The following is a 22,516-nucleotide window of genomic DNA, read 5'->3' as shown; positions in this document are numbered from 1 at the left end:
TGTTCATTGAACTGCTCTGAACCCATATGCAAAATTGAATTATACTTTGAATTAGATTAATTTTAAAGGACTGAAAATGGATAGCTAAATCTAAAATCAAATTTAGCTTACCTTTGTTTTCTTTCAGGATTTCAGTATATAAGAGTGCATGTGCCTGGTGCTACAGAATCTGCAACAGTAAGAAATGACTTTTTGTGTAATCTATGTTCATCTTCGCTTCAAGAAGACAGAAAATTTAGAGTACTTGGTGGTAAAAATGCATTTATATTTTGTAATTACAAATTTTAAAATAGTGTTTGATATGTTAATGTGGAAATTCAATTAAATGTATATTCAAATAACTATTCTTTTTGCTGTTTGCCTTAAGATAAACAGATAGTTGAATTAATCACAGCAAAGGCACTTCAGGCTTTTAAAGGATATTCTAACAACCAGCCATTTAGGTTTCAATCTCTTACAATTTTTCTAAGAGGTAAGTAAGTTTTGTATGAACTAAAAACCAATTGCTCTAAAATATATGAATATGTAATTGATTTCTTTATAGCCATGTATTATAAATGGTGCTTCTATAGCTTAAGAATCACAGGTCTCTTTTGAGTGTTTTAAAGAGTTATATTTAGCTAATATATCAGTTATTAAGTCATATATCATTAACTTAAAAAGGTATTAGCACCTGCTATGCTCTAAGCACTGTGCTAAATTTCAGGGATACACTTATTTATGGTAATGGTCTCCCATCATTTTATGTTGTATATTATGTAAATATTGGGGTTATTTTATTTATTTTTTAAAGATTTATTTATTTATTTGAGAGAGAGAGTATGTGCAAGCAGAGGGAGGGGCAGAGGGAAAGCAGACTCCCTGCTGAGCAGGGAGATCAGATATAACCTGAGCTGAAACCAAGAGTCAGCCTCTTAACCAACTGAGCTGTTGAGGAGGCCCTGGAGTTATTTTATAATGTAAATTTCATGAAAGTAAGGACTTTTTTTTTTACTGTACATAATAAAACCTCAATAAATATTTGTTTAAAAAATGAATGAGTTGTGACATATGATTAACTGTTGAGAACTGCATGAGTAAAAACCTGTGAGTGGACAGTCTGCCATGGAGGAAATCATTTTCGGTATCAATCACCCAGGGAAGGGTGAATCTTCACTGAAAAGCTGGAACTGTGAAAATGAGGATGGGGCTCAGCCTCTTTTCTTGGGTTGAAATTGGAGGAGTTAAACTGTTTAAAAAGAGAGAACTTGGATGTCAACCATGTATAAGAAAATTAAAAAAAAAAAGAAAAAGAAAAAGAAAATCAAGAGATAGGGAAGTAGAGACCCAAACAAAAACTCTTTCCACCATGGCCTGACAAGGATGAGGCAAGCATGTAAGCACAGATGATAATAGGTAATTTTTATATAGCACTAACTGTGTGCCAGGCACTCTTACATATATTAAATCATTTAGTCACAACCCTATCAAGTAAGTTCTATTGTTATCTCAATTTTACAACTTGGAAATTCAGGCACAGAGAAGTTACTTGTCCAAAGTCACATAGCTAAATATGTGGCATAGTCATGATTTAAATTCAGGCTTTCTGGCCTCAAAGCCTATATTTTTTGGTTTGGGGTTTATTTATTTATTTATTTATTTATTTATTTTTTTATTCATGAGAGACATAGAGAGCGGGGGGGGGGGGGGGCAGGACACAGGCAGAGGGAGAAGCAGGCTCCATGCAGGGAGCCTGACATGAGACTAGATTCTGGGTCTCCAGGATCGTGTCCTTGGCTGAAGGCAGCGCTAAACCGCTGAGCCACCAAGGCTGCCCTTAAGCCTTTCTTTATAGCTTTACAACCACCCAACTTCTAACTGTGTATTGGAGGATCAAGGTTTTTAGTATATGTTTTTATTTTTATTTTTTTTTAAGATTTTATTCTTTTATTCATGAGAGGCAGAGAGAGAGAGAGAGAGACAGAGACAGGCAGAGGGAGAAGCAGGCTCCATGCAGGGAGTCCGACCTGGGACTCGATCCCGGGACTCCAGGATCACACCCTGAGCCGAAGGCAAATGCCCAACCGCTGAGCCACCCAGGTGTCCCTTTAGTATGTGTTTTTAAGATAAATTTTGAGGGGTGCCTGGGTGGCTTAGTTGGTTAAGTGTCTGACTCAATTTCAGGTCAAGTCTTGATCTTGCCATCCTGTGCTCAAGCCCCGCATTGGGCTCCAATGCTGGGCATGGAGCCTACTTAAAACAGTCTGTCAATCAATTTTGAATTTGTGCAAAAGCTTTGCCCAGTCTGTAGATGTGAAAAGGAAAATCTAGCATAGTGCAAGAAGGTAGACTTTGGAGATAGGCAGATCTAGATGTGAGTTTCAGTTCTGCTACATATTGTTTAGACTTGTACCATTTACTTAACTTCCCAATTTCTTCAGGTACAAAACAGGAATAACAATATCTAATAGTTTTCAATTAGATAATATGTGTAAAAATACCTTGTCTATATTGTAGGCAATGAACAATACTTATAAATTATTTTCTTCTCAAATTATTATGTATAAGGGAATTTTTATTAACAGTTTTTGTCATTTAATGAAAAGATGTTTTGTCTTAAATAGAATGATCTTTTTTTCCTTTAGTTATATTAAAGGAGACTATCTAGTTGCTATGTCTCATGCTTCTTGAGGTTAACTCGTCATTGCCTATAAATATAAAAACTTATCAGCAATAAAATTGCCTCAATTTACACTATTAGTGCTACTCTGTATAGATACTGTACTAAACAAAGGTAGATGCTTTACAACCAGCTTGACTACTGAGTTATTAGTTCTAGATCTTAGAACCATATGATCATGTAAAGTTTCATTTAGTGAATACATATTTTCTTTGTGTTTACTAATCTTAGATGAATCAGTGGGTAAAATGAATATAGGAAGTGAGTATAAAATTATTGGAATTCCAACCTGTGTAAAAACTTCACAAACTGCTGTCTGTATAGAGGCAAACAGTATCATTTTTTGCAATCCAAAAGGTAAGAAAATTGTTAGTAGCATATATTAACAGATATTTAAATTTAAGTCCATGTGATCAGGAAATAAGTATTTGCTCAGGAAATAAGTATTGCTGGACACTCTTCTAAGCACTAGGTATATAGTTGTAATTAGGGCAATCAAGGTTCCTACTTTTAAGTCGTGGTAGACAATCAGTAATCATGTAAACTAATCAACAAGACGATTTCACACAATAAATGCTTTAAAAGAGATAAAATGTGATAATGTAGAACCTTGTCCACAGGAAGGACTCCATTTTTTGCCTAAACCTTTTGATTTTTTCATAATTAGCAATGAGAAAATTGTGTCCAGATGCCAAGAGTTAGAGATTCATCAAAAGGTTTTTCTACCCAACCTTTTGTTTTCTGACTAAGACAAAGTAACTCGTGGCCTGAGAAAAAGAACCCAATACAGTAGCATCCTTTTCCTCATCTGACTTCTGAACCAATCAAGAAATAAGACAAAAGAGAAAGGCAGATGGGGGCTAAAATATACCTTAATACTGGTAATTTCCTTTAACAACTCAAACGTAAATTAGCATTAAGTAAAAGTGGAGGGCAGACCTAATCTTTTAACTTGGCACACAAATAATTAAAGTAGGAAAAGACTAGTTAAATCTTGAATAGATTTAGAAAGTTTTTGGATTCATTAGTTAACCATCTGCAATAATAGAGGCCCAAGTTGAATTTATTTTTTTTTTAATTTTTTTTTAATTTATTTATTTATGATAGTCACACAGAGAGGGAGAGAGAGGCAGAGACACAGGAGAGGGAGAAGCAGGCTCCATGCACCGGGAGTCCGACATGGGATCCAATCCCGGGTCTCCAGGATCGCGCCCTGAGCCAAAGGCAGGCGCCAAACCGCTGCGCCACCCAGGGATCCCCCAAGTTGAATTTTAAATGCAAGTAGATACTAGATACCTCTGCCTGTCTTGAAAAGTTTTTTTTTTTCTTTTTTTTAAAGATTTCATTTATTCATGAGGGACACACAGAGAGAGGCAGAGACATAGAGGGAGAAACAGGCTCCTCATAGGGATTCCGATGTGGGACTTGATCCCCAGACCCGGGATCATGCCCTGAGCTGAAGCCAGATGCTCAACCGCTGAGCCACCCAGGCATCCCAGAAGAGAAAAATTTCTTAAAAGAATAAAAATATTGATGAAAGGAAGCACTAATGGACAATACATATTTTAATGATATTTTAAATATTTTTTTCTTTGAAGTGTTTCCAGTTTATTGATTTGGCAGCAGAGCATGATTTATATGTAGATGAAAATGTATTTTTTCTCATGCTGCACTACAGAATTAGGCAGATTTAACCACCCAAATGTGTCAGGAGCTACACTAAAGTAGGTCTCCCTTGGTCCGTAAGTATAAATGGATACAGGAAATAATTGCTTTATGATGGTGGCTTAAGAGGAAGGAGAAAGGGAGTAGGTTATGTATGCACAGCTATTCCTCCCAGTGATCAATTGGATTAAATCACTCATTTCTTTCAGGAGCTGGATAGAGTAGGGGAGTGGAAAAGATCTAGAATGTTACAGTAAAGTACAGTACAGTGCTTTCAAAGTAATAGTAAATCTTCCGTAATAGACAGTAAATCTTCCCTTTTAACAACAACATTCAAATATTTCCCATTCTACTATTTAGCTCTCACTAAAGGTGGTATTGTTTTAAACAGAAATATAAAAGCAAACACTGCAATACAGGAGGCCTCTGACCTGGCTTTGTTCACATAGGTCTTAAAAGGAAAAGAATTTGAATCTATATGGTATTACTAGAACTACAATTTGATAATATTTTAGATAAATGGAATTAGAAATCTATAATGTCATTTTCTTGTTTTAAAACCCCTTTTTAAAAACGTGTTAATATTTATTTTCAGTTCCCTCAGGAATTAGCAACAATTTCAAGGATCTTCTCTCTTTGACGTCCAACTCATGCTGGAAATTTACAGCAATACTTGCCAATATCTTTGCATCACAAATTGTTCCTCCTGGGACTTATAATTTGCTCAAGCTCTGTTTACTGATGAGTCTGGTACAAACATGTGACCGTAACAAGGAACTGAAAGATTGCCTGGATATTTTAATTATAACAAGTGATACTCTACTTATAGACAGGTAAAATATGTGACATGAATGTTTTCAAATTGTAAAGTGGTCATAGATTTGCATAAATCCTTTCCATGAGCATTATTACAAGACAAATATTTAGAATTTATCTGGACAGTATAAATATTTAAAAAAAGACTTTTATTAACGAAGTTCAAAACTTTAAAAACAGGAATTGATTAATTGGATATTTGCCTCAGTATTTTGAGGATCTAACCATTCAAAATTTCAACCAATTCCCCACTCAGACCTAGTTTACAAATAAATGCATCCTTAACAGGCTTCCTTTTCCCCCATTCCCTAGATCAGTGTTCTGCTTTTGTACTTTGCTTTCATTTAAAAATAATCTTCCCCCTAAGAGCCAACAAGCCATTGTCTTATTTTTCTACAAGATTCCATTAAAAAATACTCATGCACTGTATCCAAATAAGTCTGTGAAAAGTGCCACAATTACTGTTTTGGGGCTATCATCCTAACTTTGGAATAAACATCTACTCAACATTTTGGGGCTCCCCACTAGGAAGTACCATTTTTAAAGTTACTTAAGTGTTCAAAAGCTAGGGATAAACTTCTTGTATTAATACCTTGGATGCATTTGTAAAGCAAAAACAAATTTATAGAATGAATTTAAAATTTAAAAAATGCAAATTAACTTAATTGGACAGATGATGTTTTGCTAAAATTAAATTGCAATGTAAATGTGGTACAGACTGCTACAGATTGTACCAATTTAATCTTCCACGGATGAGCCTAAGAGTATTTGTTTCCTCACAGCCTCACCAACACTGGGTATTATCAGACTTTTAAATTTAGCCTTCTGATGGGTGGAAAATGGTATTTTATTTTAATTTGCATTTCTTTAATTAGAGCTTAGATTATAAATGAATCTGCTGTAAACATTCCTATACAGGTCTTTTTTCTGGACTTGTATTTTCATTTTCTTGGATATGAACTGGAATTGCTATGTTATTAGGTGTATATATTTAACTTTATGAGATACTGCCAAAAGGTTTTCCAAGGTGGTTATACCATTTTACATTTCTACCAACAATGTAAGGTTCCACTTGTTTCTATCATCACCAACATCTGGTATTGTCAGTCTTTCTCAATTTAGCCATTCTGGTGCATGTGAAATGGTATCACGTTATGTTTGTAATTTACATTTCAACTGATAACTGCTGGTCTTTGCTTATTGGCATATTGGCTGCTCACATATCTTCTTTTATGAAGTATCTGTCTGTTCAAGTCCTTTGCCCACTGTTAGGTGGGATTGTTCTAGATACACATCCTTTGTCACATATATGTACCATGAGATTTTTCTTTTAGTCTAAAGCTAGTATTTTTTTTTCCTTAAAAATGTCTTTGATGAGCAAACTTTTTCATTTTGATGAAATTCAATTTATTGGGTTTTTTAAGTTTAGAGTTTTCTGGATTCTGTTTAAGAAATCTTTTCCAGGGACATCTGGGTGGCTCAGTGGTTGAGTGTCTGCCTTTGGCTCAGGTCATGATCCCGGGGTCCTGAGATCAAGTCTCCCATCAGGCTCCCTGGAGGGACTCTGCTTCTCCCTCTACCTATGTCTCTGCCTCTCTCAGTGTCTCTAATGAATAAATAAATAAAACCCTAAAAAAATCTTTTCCTACACTAAGGTCATAAAGATTTTTTTTTTATATCTTCTTCTAGGAGCATTGTAGTTTTTGCTTTCATATTAGGTCTGCTATTCATCATAAGTTAATTTTTATATATGGTGTGAGATAGGAGTCAAGTTTAATGTTTTTTTCCTATGCATTTATACAGTTTTTCCATACCTTTTGTTGAAAAGACTTTCTGGGGGAATCCCTGAGTGGCTCAGTGGTTTGGCTCATGCCTTCGGTCCAGGGCGTAATCTTGGAGACCTAGGATCGAGTCCCACATCGGGCTCCTGGCATGGAGCCTGCTTCTCCCTCTGCCTGTGTCTCTCTCTGTGTCTTTCATGAATAAATAAATAAAATCTAAAAAAAAAAAAAAAGGAAAGAAAGAAAAGAGTTTCTGTTCCTCATTGAATTGTTGTGGCACCATTGTTGGAAATCAGTTGAACTAGATATAAACTAGGTATAAAATTGAACTTTTATACCTAAATCAATTTGAACTCTTTTCTGTTATTTTGACCTATTTGTCCATAATTATATAGTACCATACATTTTTTATTATTGTAGTTCTATGTTAAGTTTTAAATCAAAGTGGTACAACCTTTTTCTTCATTTTCAAGATTCTTTTTCACTATTTTAGGTCCTTTTCATTTTCTTAAAAAATTTAGAATCCATATATTAACACCAATCTCTTACCAGCCCCCAAAAAAAGGCCATTAAAGATTTTTTTGGAACTGCATTTAACTTATAAATCAATTTTAGGGAGAATTTACATCTTAACAATATTGAGTCTTTTGATCCATGAATGTAGTGTATATCTCCATTTATTTAAATCTTCCTTAATTTCTCTTAGCAATGTTTTATAAAGGTCTTGCCAGTATTTTGCTAGAGTGATTTCTAGATATTTGAAAATATTGATGTTATTAAAAATAGTAGTGTTTTATTAATTTCATTTTTCATGTTTGCTGCGAATATATAGAAATATAATTGATTTTTGTATTTTGACTTTACATTGTGTGACCTTGTATCACTATTTTAAAAAAATTTCTCGGGCAGCCCCCGTGGTGCAGCGGTTTAGCACCACCTGCAGCCTGAGGTGTGATCCTGGAGACCTGGGATCGAGTCCCACGTCAGGTTCCCTGCATGGAGCCTGCTTCTCCCTCTGCCTGTGTCTCTGCCCCTCTCTCTCTGTCTCTATGAATAAATAAAATATTTTTAAAAAAATTCTCATTGGATTCCAATCTGTAGACACACAAGTTTGAACCCCTTGTTCTATATAACTAGGTTCTCAACCTTCCTGCATATTAAAATTATCTGGGAGAATTTTTTTTTCCTTTTTAACCAGGCTCCATGCCCAGCATGGAGCACCTCATGGAGCTTGAACCCATGACCTTGAGTCAAGACCCAAGTTGAGATCAAAAGCTGGATGCTTAGCTGACAGAGCCACCTAAGTGCCCCACTTGGGAGAATTTTTTTTAAAATATTGTGACTTTGGCCCACCCCTAGAATGGTTTGGGGTGGGGCTTGCCATTGGAATTTTTAAAATCTCCCCAGGTATTTTAATATGAGCTAGGGTTGAAAACCACTGCTATACACTTTTGCAAAAGTTTCTTAATAAATCTCATTCCCCCATTTATATATCTTCAAACTAACATCCAAATTTCTTAGAATGGCATAAACACTAGAAATTTTATAGCATCTACCTATCCATATGTAAAAATACTGCTTCGTCCTCTTTTACACTGGATGTCTGTCTATGTCTGCTCATTATAGTTGATTGCACCAGCAAGCTGTGATTTCTTTTTTTTTTTAATATTTTATTTCTTTATTCATGAGAGACAGAGGCAGAGGGAGAAGCAGGCTCCATGTGGGACTCTATCCCAGGACTGAGGGATCACGCCCTGAGCTGAAGGCAGACCCAGGCGCCCCAAGCTATGATTTCTGTGGCAAGGATTTGAAAGCTAAGCTAAGACAATCATAAGCCTTTCTTAAAATGTAAATTTGAGGGACACCTGGGTGGCTCAGTTGTTGGGTGTCTTGCCTTCTGCTCAGGGCGTGATCCTGGAGTTCCAAGAACGAGTTCTACACTGGGCTCCCCGTGGGGAGCCTGCTTCTCCCTCTGTCTCTGTCTCTGCCTCTGCCTCTCTCTCTCTCTCTCTCTCTCTCTCTGTCTCTCATGAATAAATAAAATCTTTTTTAAAAAATCTAAATTTGAGAAATGAAGAGGCTGAGGCAATTGGCAAAGAGATTAGAAAACAGAAAGATATATCAAGAGTTACCATGATAAGTAGGCAGCAGAGATAGTCTTTATGGGCTATTGGCAAGCCTAAATGCAAAAATTCTGAATAAACAAAAGAAAGCAATCCATAAAGAGGAAGGCCCAGTTCAAATGTCATCTCTTTGTACCTTTCTCTGACTTCCTTCCAGGAAGAAGTAATACTCTCCTGTGGATGTTCTCATGAAAACACATTGTGTTTTAGTTTTTTGTTTATGTCTCTCTTTTTAGGCTGTGAACCTTCCAAGTTAAGGACCATGTCTCATATATGTTTTTATATGAGACACCTTAGACACCTTTTATATGAACACCTTAGAAAAGGTGTTCACTAGGGGTTGTCTGGCTGGGTCAGTCAGTAGACCATGCAACTCTTGGTTGCAGGGTTGTATGAGCCCCATGTTAGGTATAGAGATTACTTAAAAATAAAATCTTAAAAAAAAAGTTGCTCATGAAACATTCAGATTAAATTTAATTGTGTAGCTGTTATACATTATCACTTCTGAAAGTCAAACATTGAATAATAGTAATGAGTAATTTATTTTTTCCTAGGCTTTTGAATTTTAGTATAAACCTTGTGCCCCGTGGTATACGTAATCCAGTCTCTACTGAAATTTTTCCTACTCTAACCAGGAATAAATATGGAACTGGAGCAGTTAGCATTCAAGCTGGCAGTGCTTTGCTAGCTAAAGGTGGTATCTGCTTTATAGGAGACTTGGCTTCACACAAAAAAGATAAACTAGAACAGCTTCAATCAGGTAAACAATATTTTTTTCTAATTAATTTTTACCTGTTTGATAGTATCATTATTGTCAAGGAGTTACTTAACAGCTTTGTATTGTACACATTTTAGGAATTGAGAAATTATATTAAATAATATTTCTCCTTTTACCTTTATAAATAAAAAGAGAAATTTAATATACAAATGCTCTGTTTTGGCTTTTGCCCTAAGTTGTGCTAACATGTAAGTTTTTATTGGCCCAGATTACTTTTCTTGTCTGCTGTTTTTAGCTTGGACTTCCACTCTGATGTTGAAAAACAGTGGTGAGGGGATCCCTGGGTGGCACAGCGGTTTGGCGCCTGCCTTTGGCCCAGGGCCCGATCCTGGAGACCCGGGATCAAATCCCACATCAGGCTCCTGGTGCATGGAGCCTGCTTCTCCCTCTGCCTGTGTCTCTGCCCCTCTCTCTCTCTCTCTGTGACTATCCTAAGTAAATAAAAATTTAAAAAAAAAAATCAAAAAAAAAAAAAGAAAGAAAAACAGTGGTGAGGGCTCCCTGGGTAGCTCAGTCATTTAAGCTTGTGCCTTCAGCTCAGGTCATTATCTTGGGGTCCTGGGATCGAGTCCCTACGGGCTCCCTGCTTCGTTGGAAGCCTGCTTCTCCCTCTACCTTTCTCTCTCTGTCTCTCATGAATAAATAAGTAAAATCTATCGCTTCTCCACCTTTTGGCTAAGATCAAGTGTAGTGTAGTATAGCCTTTTGGCTAAGATCAAGTGTAGTATGAATAAATAAGTAAAATCTTAAAAAAAAAGAAAAAGAAAGAGAAACAGTGGTGAAGAGAGAGATCCTTGTCTTATTCCTGATCTTAGCAGGAAAGTTTTGAGTTTGTCACCATTAAATATGATGTTAGCTATAGGTTTTTTATAGATATTCTTTTCCAAGTTGAGGGAGTTCTCGTCTATGGTGAAATACACATAACATAAAATTTACCATTTTAACCATTTTAAAGTGTATAATTCAGTGGCATTAAGTACATTCACAATGTTATGTAATCATTACTACTCTCCATTTCCAGAACTTTTCATAAATGCCTAACAGAAACTCTGTGCCCATTTATACAGTAACACCCTATCCCTCCCCCTACCTCCAGCCCCTAGTAACCTCTACTCTACTTTGTCTTTATGAATTTGTCTATTCAAGAATCTCTTTTCTCATTGCTGAATAAGATTCCATTTTATGTACATACCATTTTTTAAAATTCACTCATTTGTTGAGGGATGCTTAGGTTGTTTCTATCTTTGGCTGTTGTGAATAATGTTGCTCTGAACAGAGTCCAAGTATCTGTTTGAGTCCTTACTTTCAATTCTTGGGTGTATACCTAGAAGTGGAATGCTAGATCATAAGGTAATTCTGTGTTTAACTTAATGAGGACCCACCAAACTGTTTTCCACAGTGGCTATGCAATTTTACATTCCCACCAGTAAAGGATGAGGATTCTGATTTCTCCAGACCAATCTTATTACATTTCATAAATGATAAAATATTTTTAAAGGAAAAATCTTTACATATTAGTACTCTTAACAGTAGCTTTTCCCTTGCTTTTGATTAAGGAGCCCATATTTTTAGTCTACACTGGACCCACATATTAAGTAGCTGGCCCTGGCTACTAGAATGGCAAAAACTAAAAAGATTGACAACAAATGTTACCAGGGTTGTGGAAAAACTGGAATTCCTATATACTGTTGGTACATAGTACAACCTTTTTGAAAACTGTTCTAGCAGTTTCTATAGTGTCAAAAATATATACTTACCTTATGACCCAAGGGAAAGATAAATATAAGCAAAAGACTCTGTTATCATGAATGAAGGCTAATTTGATAAATATTTGGAAGATAGAATCTTAGGAATCAGAATGAATCCATACATTGAATGGTTGTAAGGGGTGAAGGAAGGATAAAAAGGAGATTATGTTACTTCTACTTTTTTTTACATGGGTTTTAAGTAGTTGGATGGTGATACCCCTAATTGTGAGTAATGTATACAGAGCCATTTGAAGAGGAGAAATGATGAATTTGGTTTTCAGCATGTTGGATTTGAGATATATTTTCCCCTAGTCGTTGTAGTTTATATTCTCTCTCAATCTTACTTACCCTCTTTCACTCTCACATATATGTCCTGCTTTCTTTTTTCCACATAAAAGAACATTGCTTAATTTCAGCCCCCCCTTGTAAGCATGAACTATATGATCAGTCTCTTAACACTCTGCCTATTCCACCCAGACACTCACCATAATTCCAGCTACATATTGTAGACTGTTGTTCTCATAAAGTCATGGGACACATAAACATTCAAATATTTTTCTTGTCTTGTTCTTTTTTTGGCAGAACCTCTAATTTTAGCCATGTCTTGCAAACAACCAATTTACTTGTGCCTTTACTGTCCAACACTTAGGCGGTAAAATGCTATATAATAGTATTTGTTATTAATTTGTAGAGATATAGACCAAAATGAACCTAAATAATAAATGGGTAATGTCTTTTGACCTAGTTTTGGAAAGCAGAAGCATCACAGTATACATCCCAGGAAAGAAGTTTGGGAATGATGTTAATCAACACATGACTTTTCCAGTTCAGTGCAGTTTTTGGTCTTTTGTTGATATGGATTCATCTTCAAGGAAAAATATGCAGAAAACCAACACTCTAATTGGTCAGATGGTAAGCTATATGTATATTTTACTTCTAGAATGTTCGGGGAATTTAATCACAGATTTTAATCTCAATATTTTTGTTGTTCTTAATGTTTTGTTATTAACCCATTCCTTTTTTTTTATTTTTATTTATTTATGATAGTTACACACACACAGAGAGAGAGAGGCAGAGACATAGGCAGAGGGAGAAGCAGGCTCCATGCACCGGGAGCCCGATGTGGGATTCGATCCTGGGTCTCCAGGATCGCGCCCTGGGCCAAAGGCAGGCGTCAAACCGCTGCGCCACCCAGGGATCCCTATTAACCCATTCCTATCTTTAATAGGATACTAGAGCTAAATAATGATGCAGTTATTTGAAATTTTTCATTTTTTTAGTGTGGCAAAGAAGGTGTCTGTTTACTAGAAATTATTATTTGAATAGGCAGTAGAGTAGGCTTTAATGAATAATGTATAAGAAAATAATACAGAGATACCTGGGTGGCTCAGTAGTAGAGTGTCTGCCTTTGGCTCAGTGTGTGATCCTGGAGTCCTGGGATCAAGTTCCCCATCAGGCCTCCTGCCTGGAGCCTGTTTCTCCCTCTGACTGTGTCTCTGCCTCTCTCTGTGTGTCTCTGATGAATAAATAAAGAAAATATTTAAAAGTAATAATAATAAAGAGCATTAAAAAATTGATAATATTGAGTTCCCTTGCTACTCAGGAATCATTTTAAATAATAATTAATAATAACAAATAATAAAATAAAATAAACAGTCCTATAATTTACTGTAATGAAATAATATTATAACTATGTTAGTAATTTAAATAATTATAAACAATACTTAATTTATAATTATTTCTAAAGTGTTTTTGGAAATGTCAGAGTTTAATGTTTGCATTTTACATTTTCATTTGATGTAGGATTGCAGTTTGATTCCAGCTAATCTTCTAGAGACATTTGGATTATTGATTAATTGCAATGAATCATCTTCTTTCTACCCACTTCTTTCTACTGTGCAACATACTTTAAAGAAAGCCATTGATCCTGAAGGGCAGCTTTATGTAGCTTCTAAGAACTTCACAACTGAAGATTTTGAAAAGGTACAGGTAGAAAAAATGAGTACCAAGCATATTTGTGCTAACGTTTCTCAGTTGAAATAGAATTCAAGCACTCAGTTTTCTTTATTAGATTTTTTTTAAAGATTTTATTTATTTATTCATGAGAGACACAGAGAGAGAGAAAGAGACAGCCAGAGAGAGAGAGAAAGAGAGAGAGAGGGGCAGAGACACAGGCAGAGGGAGAAGCAGGCTACATGCAGGGAGTCTGACATGGGACTTGATCCGGGTCTCCAGGATCATATCCCAGGTTGCAGGCATCACTAAACCACTGCGCCACCAGGGGTGCCTAGATTTTTTTTTTTTTAAGATTTATTTACTTATTCATGAGAGACACAGAGAGAGAGAGAGAGACAGAGACATGGGCAGAAGGAGAAGCGGGCTGGGAGCCCAATACAGGATTTGATCCCAGATCCCAGGATAACGTCCTGAGCCGAAGGCAGATGTTCAACGGCAAAGCCACCCAAGAGTCCCTAGATCTCTTTGATCCCAAGTCCCTTTCAACTTTTAAATATTTTAAGGGCATTGTATAGAAAATATTTAGGATTATAATTTAAAAACTGTATAAGGACATAAATATTGAGTTAATTGTTGAGTTGATTCTTTGCACAGCTCTCCAAATGACTTTTAAAAATCTCAATAAAAAGAAAACCAATAAATATAAGGGAAGGGAGAAGAAATGTGTGGGAAATATCAGAAAGGGAGACAGAACATAAAGACTCCTAACTCTGGGAAACGAACTAGGGGTGGCGGAAGGGGAGGAGGGCGGGGGGTGGGAGTGAATGGGTGACGAGCACTGAGGGGGGCACTTGACGGGATGAGCACTGGGTGTTATTCTGTGTGTTGGTAAATTGAACACCAATAAAAAATAAATTTATTTAAAAAAAACCAATAGAATATTTCTTTGGAAATTATGAGAGGCTGTATAGATGTAGTTATTTACATTTTATAGACTATTCAAAGGGATTAATTTTATATAAATGCCTTCAAAGTTCTGATTTAAGAGCATACCTGTCATGACTCCCCCATTTCAGTGTCCTGACATGAAAACACATGCAGCATATTCAGGGAACCTGAGAGTAGAGGATGTAAATTAGTAATGATGTTTATAGCTACTAAAGGTACACAAGTATACAAGTATTTACAAGTGATGCCCTTTTATTTTTTTTTTAATTTTTTTTTATTTTATTTATGATAGTCACAGAGAGAGAGAGAGAGAGAGAGGCAGAGACACAGGCAGAGGGAGAAGCAGGCTCCATGCACCGGGAGCCCGACGTGGGATTCGATCCCGGGTCTCCAGGATCGCGCCCTGGGCCAAAGGCAGGCGCCAAACCGCTGCGCCACCCAGGGATCCCAGTGATGCCCTTTTAATATTAACTCTTCAGAATCTATCAACAGTATAGTTAAAGTATCTGGATAGGATAGATAAAGGGCAGGGAATTACTGGAGTGGGAATCTATGAGTCATTAAAATTATTTTTCATACCTGCCTTCCTTGCAGGTAGATTGCTGGGTAAAAGGTTGAAAAGTGAGGAGGGCTTAAAACTGAATTATAAGCATTGTTTATTGACATAATTTAGAACAGAAAAAGAATATGATAAATTAGACCTTTTGTTTTATTTTATTATTATTTTTTTAATTTTATGTATTTATTCATGAGAGACACAGAACGGCAGAGACAGGCTGAGGAAGAAGCAGGCTCCATGCAGGGAGCCCAATGTGGGACTCAATCCTGGGACTCTAGGATCACACCCTGGGCCGATCACACCCTGGGCCGATCACACCTCAGTGCTAAACCGCTGAGCCATCCAGGTGTCCCTATTTTATTATTTAGTTAGTTATATTTCTTGGAGGAAAAGTGCAGAGGAAGAGAGAGAATCCTAAGCAGGCTCCATGACCAGCACAGAACCCAACATGGGGCTCGATCTCACAACCCTGAGATCATGACCTGAACCAAAATCAAGAGTCGGGTGCTTAACTGACTGAGCCACCCAGGCGCCCGTTTGTTTTAATATATAAGAAAAAAGTAGCTAGTCTCTAGGTATGAGAGTACTAAATATATAGACACACTAATGACCCAGGGAAATTTTCGCCCAGTTTTTCTCTGAAAAACAAAAACAAAAACCCTGGGATTTATTATTTAGGTAGTTACTGGATATCTTTATATATGAGCCTACTTCTGCTCTTTTATATTTTCACAGAAAAATAAATCTTCTTTATCATTTAATTGAGATAAAACAAGATATATGGAGCCATTAAGGGACAATTTAAGTGCTAAGCTGGGTGGTGTTAACTGCAAGTATTTTAGGAATTCAGGAGGGAAGATATCAAGTAGAATGCAAGAATTGGGAAGACTTCAAGGAGGTGAGATTTTAATTGAGCTTGAAGAAAAAGTAAGATTTAGATAATAGGAAGGATGGGCATTCTAAACAGAAATGAAAGTAGGAGCAAAGACAAAAGTAGAAATAAATATACATGGAAAACTATGAGGAGGGCAGCCCGGGTGGCTCAGGGGTTTAGCGCCTGCCTTAGGCCCGGGGCGTGATCCTGGAGTCCCAGGATGGAGTCCCACGTCGGGCTCCCTGCATGGAGCCTGCTTCTCCCTCTGCCTGTGTCTCTGTCTCTCTCTGTGTGTGTGTCTCTCATGAATAAATAAACAAAATTTTAAAAAAAAATTAAAAAAAAAAGAAAGAAAACTATGAGGAGAATTAGCTGACTGGAGTAGGAATTACATGATAGAGTCATTAGGATTAGGATTTGTCAAACTTACAATAAGCCTTGAAGCTGAGGCAAAAAAATTTATAGTTGATTCGTCAGACTAGAGAAAAGTTGTACTTTATTAGGCTTGTGAAACAGTGAAAATGATTTCTCCAGAAGATAAATCTGTCCATTACTCAAAACAAATTAGATAGAGTGTGTCACAGCCTGGGCTCTCCAAGAGGCTGACCAAGATGAGTTTAGTGTGCCATTGTTTATTCAGCAGTGCTCTTCTAGCACTTCTGTTAATACCTGTGGAAGGGATGGGGCTCCTGGGTGGCTCAGTGGTTGAGCAGTTGCCTTTGGCTCAGGTTGTGATCCCAGGGTCCTGGGACCAAGTTCCACATCACACTCCTTGCAGGGAGCTTGCTTCTCCCTCTGCCTAAGTCTCTGCCTTTCTCTGTGTTTCTCAAGAATAAATAAATAAAATCTTAAAACAACGACAAAAACCTATGGAAGGGAGAAGGAAGCAGAATTAGCAGTGAAAGGACTCAAGTTGTGATGCGGGTCCAAAGATAGCCCCACAAAGAGCTCTAGAGTTAAAGATACCCACCAGAATTGTTTTGCTTTGGACATAAATAGATGGACTTATTTTTATAACACTTGTCCCACTTCCACTTCAGTCAGTGATTTGATTATGGGCTGTCCTAAAGCATTCCCTGAAGGAGCCTGGAGGCCAATTCTAACAGCACTCCTGGTAGCTGGGAACAAATCATTTCCTAAAGGGGGAGATAGGTGGCACATTACTGTGATTCCATTGGGTAAAACTTGGAGAAGGCTACTGATATTATTAATAATATTATTATCCAGTTATGAAGGTCTAGAGGGTGAACCATGGAGTGTAAAGAGAATAAAGAAGACAGGATATACTCTAATGCAGGAGTACCCTAATCCTTTAAAAGGTTATATTTAAATATAATAGCAACCTTATTATCATAAAATTTTCCTTTTGATTCTGAGTTGAAAAACCAGAAAACAATCAGGATAATGAAAACTAGAAATGATTCCATGGATTAAGGATTTAAGGGACTGGGAATCCTTTGAAAGAAAAAAAGCACAAAACTCAGAGAAGACAGTGCTAATCATTTCGTTGAAAGCTTCTTCTCTCTTGGAAGTCTTAACTCAATCTCCAAGGCCCACCTTCATAGTAATTAACACCATACCTCCCACATTGCTAGTATTCAACTGTGTTCTTTAAAAGGAAGGAAGGGGGGATCCCTGGGTGGCTCAGAGGTTTAGCACCTGCCTTCGGCCCAAGGGGTGATCCTGGGACCAAGTCCCAGGTCTCACATCGGGCTCCCTGCATGGAGCCTGCTTCTCCCTCTGCCTGTGTGTCTGCCTCTCTCTCTCTCTCTCATGAATAAATAAAAATCTTTATAAAAAGAAAAAAAGAAATAAATTGTCAAAGAATTAAAGCCTTTCAAAGGGAAATGAGCTGCTGAAGGAAACCTTTTTCCCATTGAAAAAAATCTAAGTGAGCCTTTATTCGACTGGAAGCAGAGACTTGATAGTCATTCAAATACATTGCACAGAACATCTCTGTACTAAGAGGAAGAAAGAGATTATTCTGGCTACACTTCTAACAATATTTACAAGTATAAGACTATGAGTTCAAGTGCTTAATGACTTTGGAATGGCCCCAGATATTTAATCAACTTTGATATAAATAAAATATGCACACTTTGGGGTTTTGTCATATAGATTTTATAATAAAGTTTGAATATCTTTTTTTAAGTGTGAATTTCTTAAATTTCTCATATTTTTAATTTAGCTACTGGCTTTTGCAAAGAATTTGAATGTAGAATTCAGTTTGGAGGCAGAAAGAATGATTCATGGCTATTATCTAGCAAGTCGAAGAATCAGAACAGATTCTATAAGTGGATCAAAACTGTCAGCATCTGCATTAAAATATTTGTAGGTATTCAGTCTAAAATTTTAAAGCCAGTATTGACTTTTAAATGATGTGTTTAATTAACTTTATTATGTTTCACTTGTTTCTTTTTTTGTTTTATTGCTAGTTGGCTGGTTTATAATTTACCTTGTTCCAAAAGATTTTAAGGTGATTTTTTAACAATTCCTTTTGTTATACTGTTACATCGTTTGAACCTCCAGTACTTGTTTTCATGAAATTATTTTTTTACTGTAACCTCTGTATGAGATGTGTCTGAGTAAAGTGCAATGATTTCAAATGCAAATAATTGTTTTTTAAAATGTGGCTTTTTTATATTCCAGGTATTTTTTAGTTAAACCTAGAAAAATATCTTTTCAAGTACCTCGTTCCCTGTATTTTTAAATACTTTAATAGACTCATCTATTATTGTTCCTTGAAAAGTTATTTTAAAACCTGGGGCAGCCTGGGTGGCTCAGCGTTTAGCACCACCTTCAGTCCAGGGTGTGATCCTGGAGACTGGGGATGGAGTCCAACATCAGGCTCCCTGTGTGGAGACTGCTTCTCCCTCTGTCTGTGTCTCTTCCTCTCTCTCTGTGTCTCTCGTGAATACATAAATAAGATCTATTAAAAATAATAATAATAATAAATTTTAAACTAATTTTTATTATAAAGTATGGACACAGTAAAAGAAAAGTCTAAAATAATGAATAAGGTGTCCAGGTAACTCTACCCATTGCCATCCCACTCTCTAGAGAGATAATCACTGTTAACACTTTTTGTGTGTTCTTCCAAAAATTATCCATTCAAATACTAGCTTGTTCAAACATATGTAATTTAAATATATCATGTATATTTAATACATACTTTATTTCAATATTTTATATATTTTTAGATGAATATCTTAAACATATATATATGGATATATATATATATATGGATATATATAGATAGATAGATGGTCCCCAACTTGGGATGGTTTGACGTACGATTTTTCAACTTCATAATGGTGTGAAAAGGATACACATTTGGTAGAAATCATACTTTGAATTTTGAATTTTGATCTTTTTCCTGGCTAGCAATATATAGTAGGATACTCTCTCATATTGGGCAGGGATAGTGGGCCACAGTTCCCAGTCAGCCATGAGATTAAAAGGTAAGTAATTGGTACACAGACAACCATTCTATATCCATGCAGCCATTCTACAGTTCACTTTCAGGGCAGTATTCAATAAATTATGTGAGACTGTCAACATTTCATTATAAAATTGGCTTTGTTTAGATGATTTTGCCCAAGTGTAGGCTAATGTAAGTGTTTTCAGCATGTTTAAGGTTCAGCAGGATAACCTATGTTTGGTAGATTAGGTGTATTAAATGCATTTTTGACTTATGATATTTTTAGCTTACAGTGGGTTTATTGGGTTGTAAACCAATTGTAAGTTGAGAAAGCTATAAATATATCTATATATTCAATATGGGTAGATATTTTCCTTTTGCCCAAATGGAATCATGCATGATTTACATATTATAAGAACATAAGGAATTACCTTACTTTGTTTTAATAGCTGCATTACTGTGTTCTGATGTGGCTGTACCATAATTTAAACAGTCTCCTGGGACTCCTGGGTGGCTCAGCGGTTGAGCATCTTCCTTCGGCTTGGGTCGTGATCCTGCAGTTCCGGGATCAAGTTCCGTATCGGCCTCCCTGCATGGGCCTCCTTCTCCCTCTGCCTTTCTCTCTGTGTCTCTCATTAGTAAATAAATAAAATCTTTTTAAATAAATAAATAAACAGTCTCCTATTGATAAACCATTACTTCATTTGATATAAATTAATGTGTAATCTCAAGCAAATCATGAAGTAGGACCAGCAGTAAAATAATCCATTAAATAGGGGATCCCTGGGTGGCTCAGTGGTTTAGCACCTGCCTTCAGCGAAGGCATGATCCTGGAGACTCGGGATCAAGTCCCACATCGGGCTCCCCGCATGAAGCCTGCCTCTCTCTCTCTCTCTCTCTCTCTCTCTCTGTGTGTGTGTGTGTCTCTCATGAATAAATAAATAAAATCTTAAAAAAAATAATCCAAAAAAATAATCCATTAAATAAATATCTTGTTACAACTACAATAAAAAGTAAGTGGAGGATTGGCAGGAAATGTCAGATATAGGTCTACAGGAGATAAATATGTTTAGTTAACTTTTCTAGTTATATATTTATCTTCATAGAGATGATAAAAAGTGCTGAAGAGAAAGTAGAAATCAAGTGTGATGTTCTAAAAATGGTAAATGGAATTTTGTAATGTTTTCCATTTTCTGAAGTAATATTTAAAATACTCAAATCAGGAGTGCCTGGCTGGCTCAGCTGGTGAGCCATGTAACTCTTGATCTTAGCATCATGAATTTAAGCCCCACATTGGGTATGGAGCCTACTTAAAAATTTTTTTTAATAATAAAATACTCAAATTAACACTCAAATACTCAATACTCAAAGCCTTGGAGATCCTATTTTCTCATATTTTTTTTCTCTGTAGCAAAAAGATATTTATTCAAAGCCATATAGCCTCAGTTTACATCTGACTATATTGAACCAAAAATAAAGCAGAGTTAAATTTAATGTAACTCTGCTTCTTCCAATTGTAGAAATAAACACTAGAGATGGAGATGGAGTTTATGAAATAGCAAAGTAAATAAAATTCAAAAGGATCATAAACTTAAAATTTTTCAGGCAGCCCTGGTGGTGCAGTGGTTTAGTGCCGCCTGAAGCCCGGGGTGTGATCCTGGGGACCCTGGATCGAATCCCATGTTGGGCTTGCTGCATGGAGCCTGCTTCTCCCTCTGCCTGTGTCTCTGCCTCTCTCTCTCAGCGTGTCTCTCATGAATAAATAAACAAAATCTTAAAAAAAAAAAACTTAAAATTTTTCTTCTGCTTCTATAGTCGGGTACCTAATAACAGCATCCTTGCTTTTCTAGAGTAGAGCTGAACAGGACTTTCTTTTCTTTCCCTGAAAGGCTTTGTCTATATTCTGTTGTGGTCAACATTTTTAAAGGATGAGGACATCAGGAACATGATAGTCATATTTGAAAATAAATGGAGAGTTCTCCATAGACTCAAATGATGATCTAACCAAGAATGAATGGATAAGAAAAATTTGATGGCTTAATATGAAAAAAATTTGAGATTTCATTCTTTTTATGTTTAATATGGGTAAACAGTGTAATATGGCTATTAATATTACTGTGAATTCAGGTTGTGTTAATAGAATATAGTATCAAGAGTTTAAAAAAATGCTAGTTCTGCCTCACTTCTACATTGCTGGTTAAATCACACCTGTAGTACTGTACTGAAAAAGAATATTAACTAAATCTGGTCATGATGAAAGTAGCCAGAATGATGAAGAGCCTGAAAGTTATGTCTTATGACATATTAAAAGAGCTAGGAATATTTTATTTTGGAGAAAAGAAAATATAGGTCAACTAGGAAAGTTGTCGTTGAGTATTTGAAGAGCTGTCATATTTAAGTAGTATTAGGCTTGTTTTATAATCTCAGAAAACAGAACCAGGGACCAGTGGGTAGAAATTTAAGTGAAACCGGGATGCCTGGGTGGCTCAGCGGTTGAGCCTCTGCCTTCAGCTGAGGGCATGATCCTGGAGTCCCGGGATTGAGTCCCTGCGTGGAGCCTGCTTCTCCCTCTGTCTGTGTCTGCCTCTCTCTCTCTCTCTCTCTCTCTCTCTCTCTCTCTCTCTCTCTCTCTCTGTCTCTCATGAATAAATAAAATATTTAAAAAAAGAAATTTAAGTGAAACCAATTTCAGCTTAAATTTATATAATCATTGTGAGTCCCAAAATTTTCAAATGCTTTATTTGAAATCGTAACTGAATTATTATTGTCCCCATGTTATACCTGAGCTTTAAAAAAAAAAAACTCAGAGGGCAGCCCCGGTGGCGCAGCGGTTTGGCGCCGCCTGCAGCCTGGGGTGTGATCCTGGAGACTCGGGATCGAGTCCCATATCGGGCTCCCTGCATGGAGCCTGCTTCTCCCTCTGCCTGTGTCTCTGCCTCTCTCTTTGTGTGTCTATGAATAAATAAATTAAAAAAAAAAACTCAGAAAGGGGCACCTGGGAACTCAGTGGTTGAGCGTCTGCCTTTGGTTCAGGTCGTGATCCTGGAGTCCTGGAAACAAATTCCCTATCAGGCTTCCTGCAGGAAGCCTGCTTCTCCCTCTGCTATGTCTCTACCTCTCTCTCTGTATCTCTCATGAATAAATAAATAAAATCTTTAAAAAAAAGAAAAACCCTCAGAAAGTAAATG

General features: G+C 36.5%; 1 protein-coding gene and 2 long non-coding RNA genes across 3 annotated transcripts in view; 1 reads left to right on the top strand and 2 right to left on the bottom strand.

Moving 5' to 3' along the window:
• Window positions 1–19,942, bottom strand: part of LOC129505204 (uncharacterized) — a 42,743-nt gene extending 22,801 nt beyond the window's left edge. The window contains exons 1-3 of the long non-coding RNA XR_008663497.1: window positions 19,760–19,942; window positions 14,580–14,641; window positions 12,949–13,086 (exon numbers count right to left, since the gene is read on the bottom strand). This is a non-coding gene — a long non-coding RNA (uncharacterized LOC129505204). The remainder of the gene's footprint in view (window positions 1–12,948; window positions 13,087–14,579; window positions 14,642–19,759) is intronic.
• Window positions 1–22,516, top strand: part of MCMDC2 (minichromosome maintenance domain containing 2) — a 36,303-nt gene that overhangs the window by 3,693 nt on the left and 10,094 nt on the right. The window contains exons 5-12 of the mRNA XM_055318155.1: window positions 128–250; window positions 368–472; window positions 2,891–3,016; window positions 4,920–5,157; window positions 9,599–9,804; window positions 12,316–12,482; window positions 13,374–13,553; window positions 18,096–18,238. Coding sequence (XP_055174130.1) covers window positions 128–250; window positions 368–472; window positions 2,891–3,016; window positions 4,920–5,157; window positions 9,599–9,804; window positions 12,316–12,482; window positions 13,374–13,553; window positions 18,096–18,238 — 1,288 coding nt within the window. The remainder of the gene's footprint in view (window positions 1–127; window positions 251–367; window positions 473–2,890; window positions 3,017–4,919; window positions 5,158–9,598; window positions 9,805–12,315; window positions 12,483–13,373; window positions 13,554–18,095; window positions 18,239–22,516) is intronic.
• Window positions 6–11,139, bottom strand: LOC129505205 (uncharacterized). The gene is made up of 3 exons (XR_008663498.1): window positions 11,015–11,139; window positions 6,955–7,137; window positions 6–169 (listed from the first exon to the last, which is right to left on the bottom strand). It is a non-coding gene; the product is annotated as an uncharacterized LOC129505205 (long non-coding RNA).

The sequence above is a fragment of the Nyctereutes procyonoides genome, unplaced genomic scaffold, assembly GCF_905146905.1.
Source record: "Nyctereutes procyonoides isolate TBG_1078 unplaced genomic scaffold, NYPRO_anot_genome, whole genome shotgun sequence".
Taxonomy (NCBI): Eukaryota; Metazoa; Chordata; class Mammalia; order Carnivora; family Canidae; genus Nyctereutes; species Nyctereutes procyonoides.
Note: the sequence above shows the minus strand (reverse complement) of the source record. Positions and strands in the feature narration are given on the sequence as shown.